General features: G+C 36.0%; 5 protein-coding genes across 12 annotated transcripts; 4 read left to right on the forward strand and 1 right to left on the reverse strand.

The window, feature by feature from the left end:
• Nucleotides 1-356: 356 nt before the first annotated feature.
• On the forward strand, nucleotides 357-2,516 carry LOC124307290 (trypsin-3-like). The gene is made up of 7 exons (XM_046768811.1): nucleotides 357-447; nucleotides 623-696; nucleotides 929-1,017; nucleotides 1,088-1,226; nucleotides 1,316-1,429; nucleotides 1,867-2,016; nucleotides 2,085-2,516. Exons 1-7 carry the CDS (start codon nucleotides 396-398, stop codon nucleotides 2,229-2,231), a joined length of 765 nt encoding a protein of 254 aa, XP_046624767.1. The 5' UTR covers nucleotides 357-395; the 3' UTR covers nucleotides 2,232-2,516.
• Nucleotides 2,517-4,065: 1,549 nt separating this feature from the next.
• LOC124306712 (nucleolar GTP-binding protein 2) lies at nucleotides 4,066-6,858 on the forward strand. The gene is made up of 2 exons (XM_046767638.1): nucleotides 4,066-4,225; nucleotides 4,564-6,858. The coding sequence occupies exon 2, from the start codon at nucleotides 4,569-4,571 to the stop codon at nucleotides 6,744-6,746; it is 2,178 nt and encodes a 725-aa protein (XP_046623594.1). The 5' UTR covers nucleotides 4,066-4,225; nucleotides 4,564-4,568; the 3' UTR covers nucleotides 6,747-6,858.
• Nucleotides 6,859-6,996: 138 nt separating this feature from the next.
• Nucleotides 6,997-12,925, forward strand: LOC124306713 (actin-interacting protein 1). Of its 2 annotated transcripts, XM_046767639.1 has the most exons (14): nucleotides 6,997-7,380; nucleotides 8,814-8,935; nucleotides 9,138-9,228; nucleotides 9,313-9,460; nucleotides 9,544-9,711; nucleotides 9,824-9,992; nucleotides 10,166-10,294; nucleotides 10,407-10,511; nucleotides 10,623-10,940; nucleotides 11,043-11,162; nucleotides 11,317-11,475; nucleotides 11,769-11,771; nucleotides 12,143-12,293; nucleotides 12,641-12,925. In XM_046767639.1, the coding sequence occupies exons 1-14, from the start codon at nucleotides 7,365-7,367 to the stop codon at nucleotides 12,748-12,750; spliced, it is 1,809 nt and encodes a 602-aa protein (XP_046623595.1). In that variant the 5' UTR covers nucleotides 6,997-7,364; the 3' UTR covers nucleotides 12,751-12,925. The 2 variants fall into 2 exon arrangements, with proteins under 2 accessions (XP_046623595.1, XP_046623596.1); XM_046767640.1 differs by lacking the exon at nucleotides 11,769-11,771 and having other exon boundaries at nucleotides 7,028-7,380.
• A 743-nt stretch (nucleotides 12,926-13,668) lies between these two features.
• Nucleotides 13,669-18,127, reverse strand: LOC124306715 (protein abrupt). Of its 6 annotated transcripts, none has more exons than XM_046767647.1 (4): nucleotides 17,995-18,127; nucleotides 16,711-16,905; nucleotides 16,359-16,535; nucleotides 13,669-14,576 (listed from the first exon to the last, which is right to left on the reverse strand). In XM_046767647.1, exons 2-4 carry the CDS (start codon nucleotides 16,894-16,896, stop codon nucleotides 13,899-13,901), a joined length of 1,041 nt encoding a protein of 346 aa, XP_046623603.1. In that variant the 5' UTR covers nucleotides 16,897-16,905; nucleotides 17,995-18,127; the 3' UTR covers nucleotides 13,669-13,898. The 6 variants fall into 6 exon arrangements, with proteins under 6 accessions (XP_046623603.1, XP_046623601.1, XP_046623599.1 ...); XM_046767645.1 differs by lacking the exon at nucleotides 17,995-18,127 and adding an exon at nucleotides 17,567-17,703; XM_046767643.1 differs by lacking the exon at nucleotides 17,995-18,127 and adding an exon at nucleotides 17,505-17,679.
• Nucleotides 18,088-21,658, forward strand: LOC124306714 (asparagine--tRNA ligase, cytoplasmic). Of its 2 annotated transcripts, none has more exons than XM_046767641.1 (10): nucleotides 18,088-18,220; nucleotides 18,911-18,951; nucleotides 19,059-19,469; nucleotides 19,643-19,800; nucleotides 19,901-20,044; nucleotides 20,143-20,291; nucleotides 20,388-20,516; nucleotides 20,615-20,864; nucleotides 20,952-21,215; nucleotides 21,295-21,658. In XM_046767641.1, the coding sequence occupies exons 2-10, from the start codon at nucleotides 18,918-18,920 to the stop codon at nucleotides 21,424-21,426; spliced, it is 1,671 nt and encodes a 556-aa protein (XP_046623597.1). In that variant the 5' UTR covers nucleotides 18,088-18,220; nucleotides 18,911-18,917; the 3' UTR covers nucleotides 21,427-21,658. The 2 variants fall into 2 exon arrangements, with proteins under 2 accessions (XP_046623597.1, XP_046623598.1); XM_046767642.1 differs by lacking the exon at nucleotides 18,088-18,220 and adding an exon at nucleotides 18,269-18,350.
• Nucleotides 21,659-22,873: the final 1,215 nt, after the last annotated feature.

The raw sequence follows: 22,873 nt of genomic DNA on the forward strand, positions 1-22,873 counted from the left end.
CTATACCGCAGTGAACATTAAGTACACTGTAAGACAAAAATGTTACCGATCCGATCGGTGTATATTTTTTGTACACCATATCTTCTTTATCTCCCTAGTGTATTATATTTCCATATAAAAGTAATAAATGATTATATTTCAAATCGAAGAGGTCATGGGGTGAATTATATACGGTCGTATAAAAACACCTTGTATCGAATACCGATTTGTTCGATAGGTATTTGAAAATAAACCCGGACCACAAGCTCTGGATTTTAAAATATAGAGACTTAGTTAATCGCGCGTGATTGACTGCTTTTCTGACACACGATAATATCTCTGTACGAGATAAGATCGCGGGTATAAGAGCCGGACAAAATTGGATTAATTTCTGTCACGTAATTTGATTCAGAAACATGAACATCTTTATTTTTTGTCTTCTGTTCACCAGCCTCGCCTCTGTATTCGGTAAGCGATTTTTGCTACGTATTTAATATTGCTGTGTCCCAAGAATAGTGCAACATTTTCAATAAATCGTTAAATCAGGTCTCCTGAACTCCAATATTTTATTCTCACGGAATACGGAGTCCGAAACCGAACATCTATTGCTCGCTCGTTTCTCACATAAACTTTTCCTGTGCAGCCTCGCCGGTTCCATCCGGTGAAAATCGAATCGTCGGCGGCAGAAATGGAACGATCGAAGAAGTCCCTTACCAGGTATCAATCACTAATTCGATCAGTATATTTTCATGGATTGATTTGGCGATGAATGAATTCACAACGATGTGAATGTATCATTTATAACTAAATGATACATCATGCACGCACGATATTGCGGCGTTCAAAAGGAATAGCAAAGTTTTATCTTGCATTCTACTCATTCACGTCATATCATGCCTACGTACGTGACTGTTGTTTCGTTGTTAATTATAAACATTGTTGCTTCCAGATTTCCTCTTTGCTTGACGGCAGCCACAACTGCGGCGGTTCCCTCATTAACGAGTACTGGATCGTTTCGGCTGCGCACTGCTTCCAACGGTTCGTATGAAGAAGAGATCCATTTGACTCAATTGAAATAACAAGTTATTTTCTCTCTTTTTTCGTTTAGAGACTTTAGCCGCTACTCCGTCCGAATCGGAAGCACAATGCGGAACGCAGGTGGGACTATTCATGAACTAGATCAAATCATAAACCATCCAAATTACAGCATCCCCGTGACTTATGCCAATGACATTGCTCTCCTCAAGGTACGAATATTACAGTTTTAACCGACTAACCCTTGACCTACACGTCAGATTTGCATTGCCACTAATTTTCCGACTTTTATTTTTTCCAGGTAAAGGAACCGATGGATTTTTCGGCTCGGGTTCAGCCTATCCCTTTGCCTGAACAATACGAAATGGTCCCAGAAGGTGAATTTAGTACTATCTCTGGCTGGGGAACTATTCGTGTGAGTAATCGGCTCGTCCGTTATGTTTCAAAAGTCTAAATTTGCCTCATTCCAATGTTCTAAGAATGTTTCACAGTAGGTATGTGGCTTGGGTAAAATCAACATCTCGACGTAGATTTTTTCGAAAAATAGTAACTTTCTTGAAATACTCTAGATTTCCTCCACTCATGTATAACATTCTCAAGTTCTCCGAGAAAACACAGAATAGTCAAGTTGAAGGAAATATTATATTTCCATTTTCGCAGGTGAACTTTAGTTTTTAGTATAATATATAAATTTTGCGATTCTTCGACTTTTTTCCAAATTATTTTGAAAAGTTCTGAATCAATGTGGGATGCTGTAAAATATGTCTTTATCAATAATAAAGCGCATCATATTCCGTGAAGTTCACAGCCAGATATCTAAATGCGAAAATGATTATTTAACGGGTTTTTCAGTGGCTTGTTGGCCCCGCGGCTGATATCGTTCAAATCGCCGAAGTTCCTGTAACTTCGCGGGAATATTGTGCGACTGCTTATGGTCAAAGTTGGATCACCGACGACATGTTGTGCGCTGGTTTTCCCGAGGGTGGCATCGATGCTTGCCAGGTTTGTGCGAATTCGTAATTTTCTTCATTCTGCCGAAGCTAATTATCAATCTGTTCTCCATTGTTCAGGGCGATTCTGGCGGCCCGTTGGTAGTCGATGGAGTTCTTCACGGTGCCGTTTCCTGGGGCAGCGGATGCGCTCTTGCCGGTTATCCCGGTGTCTATGCCAGAGTTTCCTACTTCCGCGACTGGATCAGAGAAAACTCTGGAATGTAGGATGGAGATGGCTGAATTACGCTATATTTACTGTCAATAAACCGTTCGGGATCAGAGACTCATTTCAAGCGTACAGTGTTTATACACTTTGCGAACGATTAGTGCGTCTCGCAAAACTGGAATTCAATTGATATTATTGTATAATGTCGTGTCCGGCGTAATATACATGTCAAGGGCGTCTCAGTGTACATACGCACCTATATAAAATTACAGCTATGAAACCGCATCGACATTTTAAAGAACGAAAAATATACCATTGTTATCATTGATGATACCTTAATGTCATAAATGATGATTGATGTGTCTGTATCAAATAGTCCAACTAGAAACTTTTAATGTTAAAGTTATTCGAACGCGTTCCAGGCGTTCAGTTTCATTCAGCAACGCAAAAATGTGGATCAAATTGTTACTGTTGATTCTTACATGGTATCGTTGCTGCCGTGGGAAAGTAATTCGTCGGATTCCTCGTTCCGAAACAATATGTGGATATACCTTACATTTTCAATCATCGGTTTAATCATTTTCTAGCATTTGACTGATACCAATTTGAAAAAAATAACTTCCAGAGTATCCATTAATTCTCCTCTTATACCTTGACTCCAATAATTAGGAAACAATGCAGTTGTATTTTACCGTATAGTACCGTATTCATAGTAAAAGACGAGTTGCTGCATATGTATTTTTGTGAGTGATTACTGGTGGTGATTTATATCGATGTATACAGCACGAGTATACAGACTTCCGGATTGAATGACCATTATTATTCTTCTCCAATGCGCTGAAAAAATTTCTAATTGTGAGTAAATTAAATTAGCATCACGGTGGTGAATACAATTGTTTATACGACGCAACAACAGGGAAAGAAACACGTCCGAAGTCATAAATAATTTACTCCGAAACCAACACAGCTTATATTTATCCATTTTCTTTTATAACTATTATTTGACCAGCTTGTAAGTTCCTATAATTGCTCACGATATTTACTTTTGAGCTATAGTGAATAGCTGGTAGCAGAGTCCCTATAGGTTTTCTATTCTACAAGGTATAAGTCACTGACAAATTATGTTTGCGCAGGACAGAATGGCAGTGATAACTATAATTTATGATCGCCCTGTGGGTTCCTGTAATTGCTCAGGATGTTTGCCTTTGAGCAGTAGAGAATAGGTAGGTTTTTTTTAAATCTAGCATGTCCTTTAGAATTTCCTTTCTGTTGAAATAATAATCCATCAAAGGAAGAGCTTATGAGAACCTCCTTAATCTGAATCTCTTGGAGTCTTCTCATTAAGATTGTTTGGGATGAATTCAGTTGCTTCAATTTAAATTCTACGAATATAAATAAACTATCAGTAAAACTGAAAATCAGTGAACCTCAACTTACAAGTCTTTGTGGAAGACACAGACGTTGTCCTATCATTACAAGATTAATTAAATCCGTCTGCAATTAAAAATTGGAGCATTTTAATTTTTTCGTTTATACTGCAATATATTTTTCCATGTATTATATCTACGTTAAACTTGATGCTAAGGGAAAAATACTTCGTTTCAGTCACACTGTTTGTAAACTCTGATGCTTAGATAATAATATATTTTTTTTAGGTATTTTTCGCTACCTAAAAAAAATTTATGAACTCAATTTCTCGTTGAAGATAATTTGAGAAAATGCATTGATTCCAAACAGCGTTAACATACTTTTAGTCAACGTTTGCTGCAACAAAATAGTATCAATCCTTATAAGATGTCGATAATTTTATGCGTGTGTGGATGCGTAGTGTATCAGCATAATTGCGTATCTTAGCCACCGCTACACGGGTTTGCTGTGTTGCCGATGGCACGTGCAGCAAGCACTGGCCGCCAGACGGCAGCTGTGGACGAATATCAAAGATTCATAAGTAACATTAACCTTACATGTAGCGGTTGAGGGTGGAAATATTATCTTCGTCGTAGCACTTGGTGCTCCTATATTTTGTAATCCAGGAACCTAATACGTAAATCAGGTATTTATTAACTTGAACAATTTCATGTAGGCAGTAATAATCGATTGGTGTCCAAACGCCTTGCGTATGGGCATTATGCAGTTTTGAGGTTAAGTTGATTAACACGTGTTTTTAACGTCAATTATAAAATTTGTTTGTAATATCTATTAACGTTCCCAACAACACGTGTAATACGAATGTCGCAGAACTAGCTGTGAAATACTTCGTTCTGAAAATCTGTTTATACTGGAGAAAAAGCTACATTATTATTTAACGTTATTTGACATAACCTACCGACAACTTTTTCATCCATACTAATAACTACTAAATTTATTTTATTCTTGGTATGATTTTTTCAGAAAAAATGGCGAAATCACATTCTGCTAGTAAGGCTCCACGGAAGGAGGGATTCAACAGATCGGGGCACAGTATGAATCCTGAAAGATCGACCGAAGGGCTCAAAGGTGTAGCGAAGCCTCGAACGAAGGCGACAATTAAAAGGCTGCAGATGTATCGTAATTCGAAACCAAAGCGTAATAGAGTTGGTAAAATTATAAGTCCAGCTCCATTTCAAGGATGGCATGCATCTGGTACGGTTTCTCGAGTCGAGCCCAGTCAAAGGTGGTTTGGAAATTCACGTGTCGTTTCTCAGAATGCTCTTCAACAGTTTCAAAGTGCATTAGGAACAGCTATGAAAGATCCTTATCAGGTTGTGATGAAACAGACCAGATTGCCCGTTACTTTACTACAACAAAAAGCTGCTAATGCCAGGGTACATCTGCTCGATACAGAGAGTTTCCAAAATGTGTTTGGACCGAAGAAAATTAGGAAGCGACCTAATTTGCCCATTACAACCTACGATGATATGCAGGCTCACGTTAAGGAGAAGGAGGAAAAATATAACTCTGAGAAAGACACTAAAGATCATGATTTGATCAGACCGGATGATGGGACACGAGATGTACAGAGAGACTGGGTCATGGCTGCAGGACAAAGTAGAAGAATTTGGAATGAACTGTATAAAGTAATCGACTCATCAGATGTTGTTATTCAAGTTTTGGATGCCAGAGATCCAATGGGAACTCGATCTCCACCCGTAGAAAAATATCTAAAAACTGAAAAGACCCATAAACATTTAATTTTCATATTGAACAAGGTCGACTTGGTACCAACTTGGGTCACACAGAGATGGGTTGCAATATTAAGTGCTGAACATCCGACCCTTGCTTTTCATGCCTCGTTGACTCATCCGTTTGGAAAGGGTTCATTGATTAATCTCCTACGTCAGTTTGCAAAGCTGCATGGAGATAAGAAACAAATTAGCGTCGGCTTTATAGGTTACCCAAATACAGGCAAAAGTTCCATCATAAATACTCTGAGATCTAAAAAAGTCTGCAAAGTTGCACCGATTGCCGGAGAAACCAAGGTATGGCAATACATTACCCTGATGCGGCGCATATATCTCATCGATTGTCCTGGCGTTGTTTATCCGTCTGCCGAAACAGATACGGAAAAAGTTCTGAAAGGCGTTGTTAGGGTTGAACTCATTACTAACCCTGAAGACTACATATCGCATGTATTGGAACGAGTGAAACCTGAATATATGCGTAAGACTTACAAACTCGACGAATGGTCAGACCACATAGACTTCTTGGAAAAATTAGCACGTCGGACTGGCAAACTATTAAAAGGCGGAGAACCTGACGTAGCAATAGCAGCACGAATGGTTCTTAACGACTGGCAACGCGGAAAGCTTCCTTTCTTTGTCCCACCTGTGGGATTTGAAAATCCATTACCTAAGAAGGCAACGGAAGAGGAGACTGTTGCTGAAGTATCAAATGAAATAAACGAAGATATTACTTCGGATAAAAATGAGGAAACTGAGAATGAGGCAGTGAAAGAACCTGTCAAATTGTCACTTAATGTTGTCCAAGATTACAGGAAGATCAGAATTGGTTTGACATTCTCAAGTGAAGACAACAGAGATGTTTTTGCTGATGAAACCGGAACTATTCAGAACGATGATAAGGATAATAATACAAGTTCAGCTATGTCTGCATATGACTCCCAGCCGCCTAGTGAATCTGAAGAAGAAGAAGAAGATGAAGAAGAAAAAGAAGATAATGGTGAAGGAGAGTTGTTACACCAAGAGAGAAATGACCTGAAAAAGTCTGGAAGTAAGAAATACAAAACAACAGCAAATGCTGAAGAAGAGAAAGATTCATTAAAGGATGATGAGACGTTTTTTGGACCTGAGAAAGATAGCTTGATGCAAAGTGCCTTCGATGTTGTAGAAGAAGAATACGATTCTAGTGATAGTGAAGTTAGAGAGATTAAAACAACCTCCAGCAGCGGTACATTCAGCGTCTCTGACGAACCAAGGAAAAAAGAAAAAACAGATCCAAATGAAAAGAAATTAACTAGTAAGCAAAGAAGAGCTATAGAGAGATCAAATAAGCGAAAGAAAATAGGAAGCGATTTCTATGAAGTTACTAATGTAAAGAACAGAAATAGAAACAGAAAAGTTCCGAAGACAAGATAAACCCAGCACTTTGTTATCTGCTACAGTTTGACCTATTGCCCGGGTAATAATACGTTTGCCACGCCAACGTTGTTTCCCTAATCCTTACCGAATAAAAAGTGTAAATACTCAATTCTCTAGTAATTTTCACCCATTTACAATTGCGTAATGCTAAAGAGTTGACTGAAGATACAAGTCAACGGATTTACCATATCTTCAGTCGATGACAAAACTACTGTTGAAATTTCATCTCATTGCATCTCACGCTTTGGAGAAACTCAACTGCATATGCCGCACTGGCTTGCCAGTCTTTTTGAAATTCAAAAAAGAACCTTTAACCAGAGACCTACTCATCTCTGCTTTAACGCGTATTCTAGTACTAGGAGTTGCCACCAGACTTCGGTAGTTTTCCAAGTCTACATTCACGTATTCTTATTCACATAGTTCATGATCCAACCAAATAAGGCGAAGGGCGGGACAAATATACCAGATGCGAAAGTGGGGGAGAGGCGGTTGTGGTGGTGATACGCGACTGATACGTGACTCAGGTGACAAATCAAGCCCGTGTGTGAAGATTCACCGGGTTTACGTATTTTTCATACTAATTAGCGGCCGGTCGCGAGGCATACAAGAGTAGAAATGTCATATGAAACGAGTAAGTAGTATTTTCAAGCTTTCCGCAAAATTACCACTCATTGTGCTCGCTATTTATGTTCACCGCCTCCTCGAATCCCTCGGTCGTAGCAGTTTACCGTTCATACTTATTCTACCGCATCTCTTCTCTCGTGCAAACTGTGTGTGTTTCATTCATGTGTGCGAATTATTTCCCAGGATGAATTTCGACTCGTTTATATTGAGGTGTTGTTAATTTATGAGAGAAACAAAGACGTAGAGCGACGGTATTTATCTATACATTGCACGAATTGCTGAACTGATAAAAAAGTATACTTCCGTGTGATGATATCAAATATGAGTCAACTTAAAATGAGCTCAAACGATTCTGGATATTGTGCAAAAGATAAACGACGAATTCGAATACCGTTCGAATCCTAGTTTCTAGAAAACATATTACAGCCAGATGGGAAACGAGAACTGGTGCCAAGTTTAAAATAAGGAATTACATATCTCTGATTTTCATTTTGATACTAGAAATTCTAAATGTAATTTCACGTTTGTTGTCATATTTATTTAAGTAAATTTTTTAAGAAACATATTCAACTTTTGGTTCTAATTTAATACACAATTATCAATTATTGGTGCACGGCTGCTGATATTTTCTGCTATGCAATGAACTAGAAACTGCTTCCAACTAATTTGTCCAGACATTCACCAGTAGTGATTAGCCGATCAGTATTATTTTGACTAGGCACACGTTATGAGTTTTTTGTAATATTAAATACTCTAATTGGATAACCAATTGTAACACGTTAATTGGATTATTAGAGAAAGCTTTATAGCTCAGCAGTTTTTCAATTTATTATAGTCTTTTATATACGGTGCAAAAATTGCAACAATACCCAGAACAGACAGTGGAACTGTTTGCACAGCAATAATTATTATAACGGTTTGAGTATTCTTTGAAAAATATCTGGTGATTATTCACCTAAAATTATAAACACTGCATGCTGCAATTTTATAGTATTTTATGTTGTCACTTACAAAATATCTGTCTGTAATACTGTCGAACTAATCTTGAATTATCAACCCAGATATGTAAAACAATGAAAATCAGTGTATCTGATATTTTATTGTAAGTAATTCAGTACAAGTTTAAGAGAATTTGTAATAGCAGTATATATATAATTATTGTGAATCACAGACAATAAATCTGAGGGGGAAAACATTTTTATGAAAAACAAAATGAAATAAGAAAACTTAATTTTCATATCTAACTGCATTTTTATAGTCGTATGTAAATGTGCACTATTTTTAATAAAAAATTTACTATTGGTAGATCGCCAGTGGAATTGAGTAATTGATATCTTACACAATTTCTGACTATGCTACCTTTTGATATGTATGTAGATTCATACATCATAATATTTCATGATTGTGCCGGTTTATGCATAAGTAAATATTGCATTTCAGAATACATATTTGCAACTTTGCCACGTACGCAAAGAGGTCAACCTTTGGTACTTGGCAGTGATCCTAAGGGAAAAAATTTCCTTTATACCAATGGAAACAGTGTTATTATTAGGAATATCGATGTAAGTATTGCTGAGTGACTGATAGTTGATATCGATAGTAAAAAATGATGTTATTCTCTATTGGTTCTTTGATGTATTCCTTTTTTCAATCATACTCACAACTCTGTGATACTAATTTTTTATTCACATACTTGTATGCATGTATATGATCTCATATCATTGACAAGTCTGAAATTTGATCTATCTTAATATATTATTTCAGAACCCAGCTATCGCTGATGTTTACACTGAACATTCTTGCCCGGTGAATGTTGCCAAATATTCGCCTAGTGGTTTTTACATAGCATCTGGTGGTAGGTAATTTGTCAATTATCAAAGAAAAATTATCTAATTATCAGTAATCATTAATAGCTTCTTTAAACTCCGATACGCTTCAGATCAATCTGGGAAGGTTCGTATCTGGGATACCGTGAACAAAGAACATATTCTGAAAAATGAATTTCACCCTATTGGAGGACCCATTAAAGATATAGCTTGGTCTCCGGATAACCAACGTATGGTGGTTGTTGGCGAGGGTAGAGAAAGGTAAGTGTGTTCAAAAATGGGTATTAAATGAAAATATTTTGTTCATTATTGTTCCACCTAATTTTTTTCATATTTGTTTTTAGATTTGGTCATGTATTTATGGCTGAAACAGGGACGTCAGTGGGAGAAATATCGGGTCAGAGCAAGTCGATTAATTCTTGTGACTTTAGACCAGCAAGACCATTCAGACTTATTACTGGGAGTGAAGATAACACAATTGCCGTGTTCGAAGGGCCACCGTTCAAATTCAAGTGAGTCACTCTATTGTATTTTATCTATATAAGTGTCTTTCTTTTTTGGCTTGTATAAAATGGTAGAATAAACGAACTTCATACTCAATTGTTGGATATTCTTGGGTTTCAGGATGACCAAACAAGATCATGGTAGATTTGTTCAGGCTGTTCGTTACTCTCCATCTGGCAATCTATTTGCATCAGCAGGATTTGATGGAAAGGTTTTCATCTACGATGGTACCACATCTGATCTTGTTGGCGAAGTTGGTTCTCCGGCCCATCAAGGAGGAGTTTATGGCGTAAGATTTTCTGTTCACTTTAGTGCGTTCATCAAAAATCTAATTCCAAGCATGTTTCTCTTGTGTGATAATAAGATTTATGCAGTATGAATTATACAGAGATTATTATAATTCTGACTTCAACGATAAAAAAGAAAGTATAGTAAAAAGGAGAATCACGTATCCCTTGATAGGTTGCCTGGAAGCCAGATGGCACACAACTTCTCACAGCCTCGGGGGATAAAACGTGTAAGCTCTGGGATGTGGAAACAAGATCACTTATTAGCGAGTTCAACTTGGGCTCAACTGTAGATGACCAGCAGGTACATATTGTTCAGTAAAATAATAATATATATTGATGGATATTTATTATATTGATATTGTTATTGTTGTAATAATTCTTACTCGTGACGCATCATTATTTATTTTCCATAGGTCAGCTGTTTGTGGCAAGGCAACCATTTGCTGAGTGTATCATTGAGCGGATTCATTAATTATCTAGACATCAACAACCCCGACAAACCGTTGAGAGTAATCAAGGTAAGACTAGTTGTCGTATCATAATTATTTGTTTGGAAAGTTGTACTTTACAGTGACATTATTTCATCTTACTGTCTGAAAACTTTGTTGAATTGTTCTAATATTTTTCAGGGACATAACAAACCAATCACGGTATTAGCATTGAGTACAGACAGAAGCACAATTTACACAGGTTCCCATGATGGTTACATTACTAACTGGAATGCTGAGTCGGGTGAAAATGATCGTGTTCAAGGACAAGGACATGGTAATCAAATGAATGGAATGAAAGCCGCTGGAGATAAACTTTACACTTGTGGTATTGATGACAGTTTGAAGATCGTCGATGTATCCTCTAATACTTATACCGGGGCCTCAATCAAACTAGATTCCCAGCCACGAGGTCTTGATATATATGGAGATATCGTTGTCACTGTTTCCGTCAGACAGGTTCGTGGTGTTCCATTAAAATATTGAAATTATTTTGTAAATAAGACAGTCCATCCATAATTATACTCTAATCAAATTTGATGTTCGACTCATTTGTTACAGATAACAATTGTTCAAGATGGTAGAAAAATGTCGAGTCTTTCAGTTGATTTTGAACCATCCTGCGTCACGATTAATCAGGAAAATGGTGACGTAACAGTTGGTGGTACAACTGATAATAAGGTATGATATTATAGGTGCAAATCTATTTATATTGGTATAATATATAAATATATCCCAGAGCATACTTTCTAATTGTTATACTCTAACCAATATTTCACCCTTTTTGTTGTTAATCTTGAAATATATACTTATGTTATATATTCTCTTGACTTAGGCTCATGTTTATGAATTATCTGGAACCAACCTTTCTCCAAAAACTGAACTACAACATCTTGGTCCGATTACTGACGCTTCCTACAGTCCTGATAACAAATATCTTGTCGTCTGTGATGCCAACAGAAAGGTGATACTGTATGCGCTACCTGAATATAAGGTAATAAAATCAAAGCCCTAAACTATATTATAGTAATTTGAACAAAATCATGTTTGTCTAAGCACTTGAGTCACTGCTTCTATTATATTGTAAATAATATCCGACCCATAAATTAGGTACGCAAAGTAAATATAGCCAAAGTTTCAGTAAATTTTCTTCCACTAACTAAATCTTTACCAAATTTTCTAACAATTAGTTTTTGTGTAATTAAATGTGAGCGCCAATTACACAACGCTAGTATTGAAACACCTTTGTTTCCATTTTGCAATACACTAATGCTACTGGATCATCAGAAGGTAATGTTATGCTGTTGTCAGATTTCAAAGTCAACTAGCATGCTCTTTCATTACATATATAGTCAAATCTTCGTCACATATTTTGTCAAATAATTAATTAGTCCGTATCTTCGCTACAGCAAAAACTAACCCAAATACAAATAATCCGCATACCTCAAATATAATTATGTAGCATAGCCAATACCTGTTACTTCAATATCCAACTTGCATATAAAACAGATTTGAATCGTGTATCTGGGTGCCAATTTTTCTTATTTCCAAAGCAGTACTGTTACCCTTGCACGAACAGCTTTGATATGATATACTCAGTTTTGTGTGACTTGTAATTCATCATTAATTTCGTACATTAAAATTGTATCGAACTTTTACAGCTAGCACATAACAAGGAGTGGGGCTTCCATAATGCAAGAGTAAATTCTGTTGCGTGGTCGCCTGATTCTCTTCATGTAGCCAGTGGTAGTCTTGACACCACAATTATTATATGGAGCGTGGAAAGTCCTGCCAAGCATACCATCATTAAGAGTGAGTATCTAGTATGATTTAACTGATGAAACTAATTTATAAAATTATTGATTCTAAGCTATTATTAGACTTTTTTTTTTAAATATGCTTACATAGTCCGAAATTGTAACTAGCTATTGCAAAATTGAAATGTTGGCCACCATAATTGATTCATTTAGGCAAGCAAAATTCTTTAGTAATTCTTCTGGATTTTCAGTAATTGATTTTATATTCACAAATAATGTTACGTCTTTGGTAGGATTGGTCACCAAACATTTCTAAAGCAATGTATAAATAGGAGACTAAGTTGGTCAAAACAATGATTATATCACTGACAATTCTATGCGTTATGCTATTATTCATTTCAGATGCCCATCCACAAAGTCAAATTACTCGTTTGGTATGGCTTGATGATGAAACGTTGATATCTGTTGGTCAGGATTGCAACACTAAAATATGGCGTGTGGAAAAAATATAATTAACTGTCAATTAACACTATCTCATTCTAGAGGTAGTTTAATCAACTTAATCCAGAACGCACGTCTTTCTGATGGTTTTTAGATGCATTTTATTTATTTAATTCGTAACTTACAAATATTGTATATTATTTTTGAATACAATTCTTGATATACAATAAATTATACCTAAACCTATGTGTTAACATATTTGTGAGCACACCTATATTATATGAAACATTATTTTAACGTCTGGCATTATAAGACATGTTTTGAAATGAAACTGAAGAAGAAACATACAAAAAAATGATTTTTGACAATCATTGATATTATTACTTTATTTCTTTTCACTATCTATTTTTGAAGAAATACAAGGAGTCAATATTTATATTTTTTCTTCAATTTTTGAAAACTGCATTCGTAAATAATTATCTATAATTTCATTCCATAGGGTTAACATAATCTGATTATATATAATGATCTGGCGTAATTTCAGGTTCTATAAACTGATGTCAATTTTTCTGAAATACAATTCCAGTAACTTACAGAGGCAAGACAACAAACCTCATTTTTATGAAAACTATGACATAAAAATGACGTACATTAAATTCAATTGATTCGGAAATAAATGGATTCGTTGATAAATCTTAGTTCTAACATTTCATATATAAAGCACACGTCAGCTGTAATAATTACTGCATATTGAAATTCATATTGAATATTACGACTATGACAAATAATTTGGACGTTTGGAAAAATCACAAATTAGTAATTCCTCTTTAGTTGTCTTTCCCCATTATCAAAAAATATTGTACACTGTGTAGAGACAGAATAATTGTTTTCAAGTTCAAAGCTAAACCCCAATTGTTCTCTTGAAAAATATGAATACACGTTTGGGTAATATTTATAAATCCACACACATAAGCATGACAATTGATAATACTGAGTGAAAAATATTCGAATGATAATGATACGGTTCAGTAATTTCAACCTAACATTGGATACAATTCCATTTATACAGGGCAATAAATAATTGTACTTCTAAGTTGTCTTTATTAAAATATTTTAACAATAACAAGAAAACTATAACAATTTGAACACTAGAGGCATCGAGGAACTGTAGGCGAGGGATTATTGGGACAAAGTTTAGTCTATGAAAACTAATTGTTCCCTAGGGTTTAGTTGAACTGCATCTTGGGCGTTTTTGGGGAGAGGCAACAGGGTGTCTGTACGAAACGTGTTTCCTTAGGGCATCGCGAGAACGAGACACATGCGGGCAAGCGGTGCAGCTGTACGAACTGTTGTTGTGTGTTTCCATGTGAACACGTAAATTATATTGGTTACTCAATTGCTTGCCGCAAATTAGACACGTAACGCTGGTTTTGTTGCACGCGTGCGAAGCGCTTCTGTTTATTATCGATGCAGTTAAAAAACCAAAATTCGGATTATCCGATTCTAAAACTGGAGCGGGTTTTGAATTGGTGAGCAAAGAATTATTGTCTTCGGCGAGAGGCATACATTCGTTTAAAGATTCATCAATGCGAACATTTTTATCAATATTAGCGGAAGTTTGAATATTACTACCAAAAGATTTTTTCTCTCTTTGATTCAATTTCTCATTTATGGAATAGTAAGGCTTTATTTTGAGACTATATGGCGTATCTTGCTGTTCGTTTGACGATTCCTCTTCAAGATTATTGTGTAACAGCGCTGCAGTTACCGGTTGTGCTTTAGCCAGATGTATTGTATTCTCATTTAAATTTGCTGTCGGCATTGTCTCCAACGAATCTTTTTCTCGATCCAAAAATGGAGACCGAACGTAAGCACCATTATCGGGTTTAGATTCCTTCTGCAATAGAAATATACCTAGGTGAAGGTTTTCGTTTCTAGATGAGGAATGGTCATCGTGTTTCTATAACATTTTGAATTAGCATTGGCGTTTCACAGTAAACATTGAAGCTGAAAAATTTGAATTGGAATTAAATTGTGTGATTAGGTTATTTGGATGTGCTTGTCACTGACTTATTTATTCAAATTAATGCATCATTTATTCATAATAATAGTTTACGCAAGTTATTATCACATAGTTAAAACAATATTTGTATTCATCACACTGAAACTGAATCAGCTTATGAATATGAATGATGAAGTGAAAAACATAATAGTTTCTCACAGTTACGCATTGGGATGTGAAAAAAATATGCATGCTTGTAAGAATTATGAATGAATGGTGAAAAAAAAAAAAAAAAACTGGACTTTTGAAAGGTATCCGGAGTAATTGAGTGAATACATTATACAAAATTTTGGCTTATTCTTCACAGGCGGAAAATTAGTAATATAAAAGCGTACTACTGCGTAACGCCAATGAATCGTTTTATACTACATTCATATTTCAAGTTACACATGAAATTCCTGTAAAAACTGGATGGCCTGATAAAATTAAAAATTCACTTAAATTGAAGAAGTGAGATGCTATTGAGAAAGATCGTTGATGTTTAAGTATTTTTCTTCCTCCAAAGCCGATCCTTATTAAATTTGACACATTCATCTAGCACTATACTAAATTGGAAATGTAAATTATATCGTACCGCAGGTAAAAATGATGGAAATCAATGAAATAAGCCGATTTAGCTATACCTGTAAATTCATTCTATGGGGTAAAGTTCCATGGGATGCATCCACTTGCATTTAGTGGCAAACACACAACGACCTTGATCTCGTGGATATCGTTTGTTATTCATTATCGTTCCTTTGATGCATGTATGTATGTTATGTACCAGATTAATCCTTCGTCAAGTAGTTCTCGAGGAACGACAGTGAATGTGTTTAAGTGACCTGAATAAAACAACACAATTATAGGATAATATTTTGTATTAGGAAGGAAGCAAGCACGTGTCCTTTTTTCGTAGTACATTAACATACTCTAATGGCTGTCATTGCAAGAGGCTATTGGTACATGGAAACATCAAGTTGATTTACATGTGAACTATTGCCCGAATGCTACGCGTGGTACGTAGACATCATGTACCAAAGTCGATTAGTATACCTCACATCAAAGGTGAAGTAAACAAAAATACAGAAATATTTTATTTCAATCGTGTCCTCCACACTCCAATTTAGTATACTTGCTTCTTTGAACAGAATAACTTTTTGATTAGAAACCAATAATAATGTGTTGTTGCTTGGTAACAATGTTGGGTTACCTTTTTTGACAAAAGAAGGAAAAATGACTGTATTGCAATAGGCCATCAGGTTTACATTCAGCATGCAGGAGAAGGTATTTAGTCGAATAAAACCAACAGTATGATATTAATATATGTGTATGTATGTACATAATAGTATCGTGAGAGATGCAAATTTTGACGATATGTACAAAATATATGATTCACAACGTGAAGTATAGCCAAATATCAGTTGGAATTGTACGTATTTTTGAGTTTTGGGATATACGCATTCATTTCACTGATATTAATTGCTGTTGCTATTGCAATATGAATGTTCATTACTTTTACCTTTACGGATAAATACATATATGTATGAATGACTAGCATCAGGACCAAGAAATAGTAAAAATGTTGTTAAAAAAGTATGAGTAATGTGAAAGTACAAAAATTATAGAGGCAAACATTACCCCAGCAATATCAGCTAATCCTCGAATGTGAAGGGTGTCTGCCATAGCTAAGATTGCTGGCAGCTGTTCTTGGTAGATGTTCACTTCTCCATTATACATAAATGTTACCAATGCGCATAGATCTGCATACTCTGTCCCTGGAAGTACTATGACCGGATGTTGTTGAATACTGAAATCCTAAAACATGTTTCACTGAGTAAGAATATTTAACACCATATTTTCATACAGTTGCACACCATTGAGTTCATTGTACGAGTTTTCATTATCTTACTTGACATATTTTGCAGTATTGCCAAAGTAATTAATGACATAAGAATATGATGATAATAATAAAAAAAAATAGAACAAACACCTTGAACAGCTCCTTGAAATAGTAGCTGCAAGCTGAGAGAATGATTTTGTGAGCTCGAATATGCCTTCCACCTGCGCTTAGGGTGACGTCTGTTAAATATCCTCCATCCAGCAATTTTGGTAACGAGCTGAGAAGTGTGTTTTGAAAATTGTGCCAACGTAGGCAAAATTGCTGCTGACTTTCCATGATCCCCAACTGTAAATATAAATTAAATTGAAAATTAATGAAAAATCGTGTAAATGATGATAAAATTGGGTAACTGGCTTACTGACAGGAAAAATGTCACAAAATACGTAAGACTATTCAAGGAAATGGTACAAAATTGAATCTACAAACGACGTTGTTTCAAAAAGAGAAATTAATTACATATTGTACAATGGTATAATTACGTGGAGAAAATTATAGTAAATCTATTTAGTTTAAAGTTAAATAATCATCTATGACCACGTTATGACGATAAACGGAGTGATGTATTGTTATGAGGTTATGTGTCTTCTTTCATAAGATCTACATGAACAATTTGAGGCATGTAGGACAGTGCCTATTGTGTTAGTCGCAGTTATATATACATGGCGGCATACATAGATAGAGAGAGACAATCCTATTTATTTAATCAGCCAGTAGGTTCCAGCCAAATCTATTATTGTCCTCAAGTATGGCTGGAAGAAAAGATACAAAAGGCGACGCAAGTTTCTTCGTTTTTTGGAGCCACTACCGTCTTCGAGGAACTCGATAGTATTCGATCTCTTATGTATTATAGAATATGAAATTAAAGATCAATATTTGATTCACACCTTGTATAAATCTCGCTCGGAAATATCAAGACGAAAAAATAAAAAATGTTCACACTCCTCACGTATGTTTTCTCGCACAGCTGGCAGGGTAGAACCGCAGACTAGATGAAACGGAAAGTAGAGGTAGAACCCGTAAAACTTCGACAACGATCGACCCGACGGATACAATAGTTTTTACATAATCAGCTAAGCCCGTTAATATAGTAGATGTCACTCCTCACAATGTCTCTACTTTTAGATGCACCGGCAGTTGAGATCCGTCGATAAGACAGAAAACTCTAGTTTGAATGCGTGCGGTTTTAGACCACACGGGTCGTAATCAGCTGAATTTGAATTCATTTCACAGGTGTGTATGTCACAATTTGCAATGAAATTCTGAACAAATGTGTGCACGTCGCCCATTTAGTTTCGACGTATATTACACTCTATCACTTGTATTAATATATTAATTGAAATGTTTTGCGATCAAACAGATGCATAAGTAATTTACCTCCGGAGTTTTGTATTTTTATATGAAGTTTTGCACTGGTTCACTGCAAATTTGATGCAGTGTTGCATCAGCTATTTCATTTTCCGGATTCAGCTTGGCGATCGCCACATTCAGTCCACGTTGGGAGTCCACGGGGCACGACACGGCGTCGCACGGTCAGTAGGAGGATTCTCGTTGGTTGAGCGGGTGTTGGATTCTTCAATTTGCAAGGCGGTTCAGATTTCAAGTATGTACTCTTGACTAAATACCTAATTTCATTCGTTTTCATGCCTCATTGATATGCTTGACAGCAGAAACAACGAAACGTCGTGAAATTGAATAAGTCATCAACGATATCGTGACATTATATCCCATAGGTAGGAATCAATAACCTTGGCCGTAATCAACTCCCATTCTTGAATTTTGTTAAAAATTTAGGAAGATAATTACGGTAGCTCGAACAATTTCTATTTTTGGCTATTTGTACTGTACACCCGTTGGCGAGTATCGCCGTAGAAACTCTTATACCAAATGGATTTCCAAATTGCGTCACTTATAAAATTTTTAATTTTCCTTTTGTCAGTGTTCCGCAAACTTAACCTCAATTGGTCAGAGCCATCGTGGTTTGAATCTTCGATATATGTATGTAATCCGGCTCAGCCTGAATTCACTAACATATGGCACATTAATAAATTGTTTCAATAACTAAGTATAAATTTAATCTGTGTCTCATTAGAAAATAGCTGATATGTATCATGAAAAGTGTCCAACAAAAAGACTAAGATTGGACGTGAAATAATCACTAAAGTTTATAGATATTTCTATTTTAAATTTGTAGCAAAAACCGTGCCGTTAGGTTCTCGGATGTAGTCGACAACAAGTATTTGTTATTTATTTGAGTTATTTGATTGACTTTTTTGATTTGTTCTCTATTCAGGTATAAAATGCTGGAGCAAAAATTTTCCCAGCTGTCCCTTGGTGAGTTTTTTGGAATTTTCTTTGTGTAATCATATATTCATTTACCAATTCTGAATAATCCAGTTTCGTTGGAATACATCCTTAGGTTATTATGTAATTGTTTGCAGATGGTATATATACATCTGAAAAAGCCGGTAGTGATGAAACTGGTGATGGGACACAAGGCAAACCGTTCAAAACAATTTTGCAAGCGATGCGTCATGCCGGCAAAGAGCCTTTTCCAACCATATATCAGGATGCGAAAACGGAAGGGGAAAAGTATGAGCCTGCTGCAAAATCTCAGTTGAAAAAGATTACAAAAATTTGGATGAGAGAGCAGTATAAAACTGCTGATCAGCAGAAGAAGTTAGTGGAAGATGAGGAAAATAGATCAAGGAACTTGGATGAAGCAAAATTAGTTATTATAGTTGAAGACTCCTCTCTTCCAGTGGCGAAACTTGTCAAAATCAAAAATGCCACTGCCAGCAGGGATCAACGAGTAAAAATTTGTGGTTGGGTGCATCGCTTAAGACGTCAAGGTCTTATTCTTTTTATAACACTGTTGAGATACCTATGTTTAATAGCACTATAGATTGTTAAGATCTCTCTGCTTAGATTGAATTTTCGTCAACTATGTTTTGAATATCTTTTGGTGATCACTTACCAGTTTATGTTTGTTAATTGTATTAGGTATTATCAAAAACATTTTCAGGTAAGGCGCTTATGTTTATTACCTTGAGAGATGGGACTGGCTTTTTACAATGTGTTTTAAACAACAAATTGTGCCAAACTTATGACGCTCTCACTTTGAGTACTGAGTCTGCTGTCGAGTTATACGGTACTCTGAAAACGGTACCAGAAGGCAAAGTTGTGAGTATAGGCATAATAATTTGATTGCTGTATAATTTTGTGCAATCAATAAACTGTTGTGCAAAATCAAGTATCTTCCATGATCTATATTTATTATTAGGCGCCCGGTGGCCATGAACTTCATGTTGATTACTGGAAACTAATTGGATCCGCTCCACCTGGTGGTGCAGAAACAATTTTAAACGAAGAGGCTCAGTCAGATGTACAGCTAGACAATCGCCACATCATGATACGTGGCGAGAATGTGCGTACATTTTTTGACGATATACACTATACGTGTATAAATTACTTCACCCAGACAAGACAAGTTTTTAATGTGTATCATTTTCGTTTTGTTCACAGACGTCAAGGATTTTGATGATGAGATCCGTATTGACACAGGCATTCAGAGATCATTACAGTGACCGAGGCTATTGTGAGGTAACGCCACCGACATTAGTCCAGACTCAAGTTGAAGGAGGATCCACGCTTTTTAAACTTGATTACTTTGGGTTAGATTGTCTTCACTATGACGATTGCTTTTATTTAATATGTAAATACGACTAACTGATCAAATGTCAGATATAATTTTTGAAAACTTATTACAGAGAAGAGGCATTCTTGACCCAGAGTTCTCAGCTTTATCTTGAAACTTGTTTGCCAGCCATGGGTGATGTGTATTGCATTGCACAGTCCTACAGAGCCGAGCAGTCTAGAACACGTCGACATCTTGCAGAGTATGTAACTTTATGCCCTCAATCAATACGTCAATTCGTCCATGCTTGTTATCATTATTGGATTAATGAATTCGTTTTTTTATTGATAACATTCACAGGTATACTCACGTTGAGGCAGAGTGCCCATTCATTACATTCGATAACCTTCTGAATCGGCTCGAAGATTTAATTTGTGATGTTGTTGACCGCGTACTAAAATCACCACTAGGTTCTCTTGTTAAGGAGCTCAATCCTAAATTTGAAGTTCCAAAGCGACCCTTTAAACGCATGAACTACACTGATGCTATTGAATACCTAAAAGTAAACAACATCACCAAAGAAGATGGTAGTTTTTACGAATTTGGAGAGGTAAGATTATTTTTTGGGTTTGGAATGATATTCAAATGTTGCTTAGCGGTAGATGGTGTGAAATTTACTTTTTTTTTTTTATCACAGGACATTCCTGAAAAACCAGAAAGAGAAATGACCGACAAATTGAACGAACCAATAATGCTTTGTCGTTTCCCATCTGAGATAAAGTCTTTCTATATGCAAAAATGCCCAGAAGATGAACGTCTGACTGAATCTGTTGACGTACTCTTACCAAATGTAGGGGAAATAGTCGGAGGTTCTATGCGTATTTGGGACTATGAAGAACTCATGAAGGGGTATCAGCGAGCAAACATCGACCCTTCACCTTATTACTGGTATACCGATCAGGTGTGTATTACTGGAAATTGTGTAGATATTGCTCATGTGCTGCTGACAAGAATGAAATGCATGTGATTTTTTGTTTCAGCGTAAATATGGATCCTGTCCTCATGGTGGTTACGGATTAGGATTGGAGAGATTCATTTGTTGGTTACTGAACAGGTACCATATTCGAGAAGTCTGTCTCTATCCTCGATTTTTAGAGCGCTGTCGCCCTTAATTTACGTTAGTTCCTTCAAGCTTGCAGTGATGTCGAGTTGTTATAAAACTACCGTTTCATATTTTGTGCTTAGTATGATATATCTTTATAACAAATGTATAAATTCAGGCAACGTTTCAAGTTCATTATTTTTATTAATTAGAACTTTTGAACCTTTAAAATATGATCTTCGCTCAAGAGTAGAATGTGAAAGTATACTGTATCCGATAAATACAATTTGGATGTACATTTACTGTCTAGTTTTCTTCGGCTCGATTTTGAAATATTCACCTACAAGGAAACGTTCATGATCACGGCATTTGGAATTGTATTGCCCTTGGTGCAAAAACCTTGATTCAGCAGAATCTTGGAACCTAATGATTATTTTAATGTGGATGTAACAATATAGGGATTGCGGCAATCACAATGCTTTCATTGTAAGTAAAATTAAGAGTATCAATAAATCGATCATCCCAAACTCGATTTCATTCAGTCAATTATTAACAACCATACTAGGCCCGTTCAATTTACCGGCTTTAGAAGTTGAAGAACAGGTACATCTGAAGTGCTGGTGAAGTAAATGTTATTAGTTATCTACTCATTATAACCCCTTTGGATTTGTGGCGAAAATTTAAAATTTTTAAAATATAAATCGAATCAGAGACCAAAAATTTTCGGTTCGAAAAATGAAGAAAAAGTAAGGCTAACCCGATTAATAATAATAATAATAATAATAATCTGATTTATGCCGACGATCTTCAGATCTACATACAGTGCACCACGGATCAATTCGCGTATGCCGTTGCTCGGATGAATGAAGATGTGAAAGCAGTGCTAGGTTGGTCGCGACGCGTCTCGCTTAAACTTAACGTGTCGAAGTCCGATGCCGTTGACTGAAGAATACAAAGACAGTTGCCCTAATCGGCTTTGGTGTGACAACCGAACATCGTCGTGCGCTTGCGCTCCCTGAGATGTTTCAACGGTAGAGTTGAGAACTTATTGAGGAACATCAGAGAGTTACCGATTTCGACATGATGCTGGCTCATTCTGGCTGCATTCACTTTCCGAGTAACACAGTCTCCGCAGTGATAAGCCCAAGCCAGTACTTAGCTTGTGTGTACTTACCGACTTGTCGGCGTTACAAGAAATTAGTAATGAGAATAAATTTCTTCTTTCTGAATTAATTAAAGTATAGGTACCCGAGAGAAGAATGTATTCATAGATCATAAATGATAATAGATCAGATGTGACAATGATGCAGAGACCAATAAGTATATGCGGTCCATGTAGAATATTAATATGTATCATCCATTTACGATTAACGCGTGATGCATACTATAAATTCTATAATTTTCCAGGAGACAAACTAGAACATCTACAATAATCGGTTATAATATGAAAATAGGAGAATTATTCATTTCGAAATGGGATTTTATTTGACACGCGCTCGATGTATTCCGTAACATTA

The sequence above is a fragment of the Neodiprion virginianus genome, chromosome 6, assembly GCF_021901495.1.
Source record: "Neodiprion virginianus isolate iyNeoVirg1 chromosome 6, iyNeoVirg1.1, whole genome shotgun sequence".
Lineage (NCBI taxonomy): Eukaryota > Metazoa > Arthropoda > Insecta > Hymenoptera > Diprionidae > Neodiprion > Neodiprion virginianus.

What these genes read in the sequence shown, in the direction of transcription:
- LOC124307290 (XM_046768811.1), top strand. Translation starts at nt 396, where the DNA reads ATGAACATCTTTATTTTTTGTCTTCTGTTCACCAGCCTCGCCTCTGTA. An exon ending in TCGAAGAAGTCCCTTACCAG is followed by an intron (nt 697 to 928) that starts GTATCAATCACT and finishes TGTTGCTTCCAG; the next exon opens with ATTTCCTCTTTGCTTGACGG. An exon ending in GCTGCGCACTGCTTCCAACG is followed by an intron (nt 1,018 to 1,087) that starts GTTCGTATGAAG and finishes TTTTTCGTTTAG; the next exon opens with AGACTTTAGCCGCTACTCCG.
- LOC124306712 (XM_046767638.1), top strand. Translation starts at nt 4,569, where the DNA reads ATGGCGAAATCACATTCTGCTAGTAAGGCTCCACGGAAGGAGGGATTC.
- LOC124306713 (XM_046767639.1), top strand. An exon ending in TTATTATTAGGAATATCGAT is followed by an intron (nt 8,936 to 9,137) that starts GTAAGTATTGCT and finishes ATATTATTTCAG; the next exon opens with AACCCAGCTATCGCTGATGT. An exon ending in GTTGGCGAGGGTAGAGAAAG is followed by an intron (nt 9,461 to 9,543) that starts GTAAGTGTGTTC and finishes ATTTGTTTTTAG; the next exon opens with ATTTGGTCATGTATTTATGG.
- LOC124306715 (XM_046767647.1), bottom strand. Translation starts at nt 16,896, where the DNA reads ATGGAAAGTCAGCAGCAATTTTGCCTACGTTGGCACAATTTTCAAAAC. An exon ending in ATTTCAAGGAGCTGTTCAAG is followed by an intron (nt 16,536 to 16,710) that starts GTGTTTGTTCTA and finishes AACATGTTTTAG; the next exon opens with GATTTCAGTATTCAACAACA. An exon ending in GATTAGCTGATATTGCTGGG is followed by an intron (nt 14,577 to 16,358) that starts GTAATGTTTGCC and finishes TTTCTATTGCAG; the next exon opens with AAGGAATCTAAACCCGATAA.
- LOC124306714 (XM_046767641.1), top strand. Translation starts at nt 18,918, where the DNA reads ATGCTGGAGCAAAAATTTTCCCAGCTGTCCCTTG. An exon ending in TTTAAACTTGATTACTTTGG is followed by an intron (nt 20,292 to 20,387) that starts GTTAGATTGTCT and finishes AACTTATTACAG; the next exon opens with AGAAGAGGCATTCTTGACCC. An exon ending in ATTACTGGTATACCGATCAG is followed by an intron (nt 21,216 to 21,294) that starts GTGTGTATTACT and finishes TTTTTGTTTCAG; the next exon opens with CGTAAATATGGATCCTGTCC.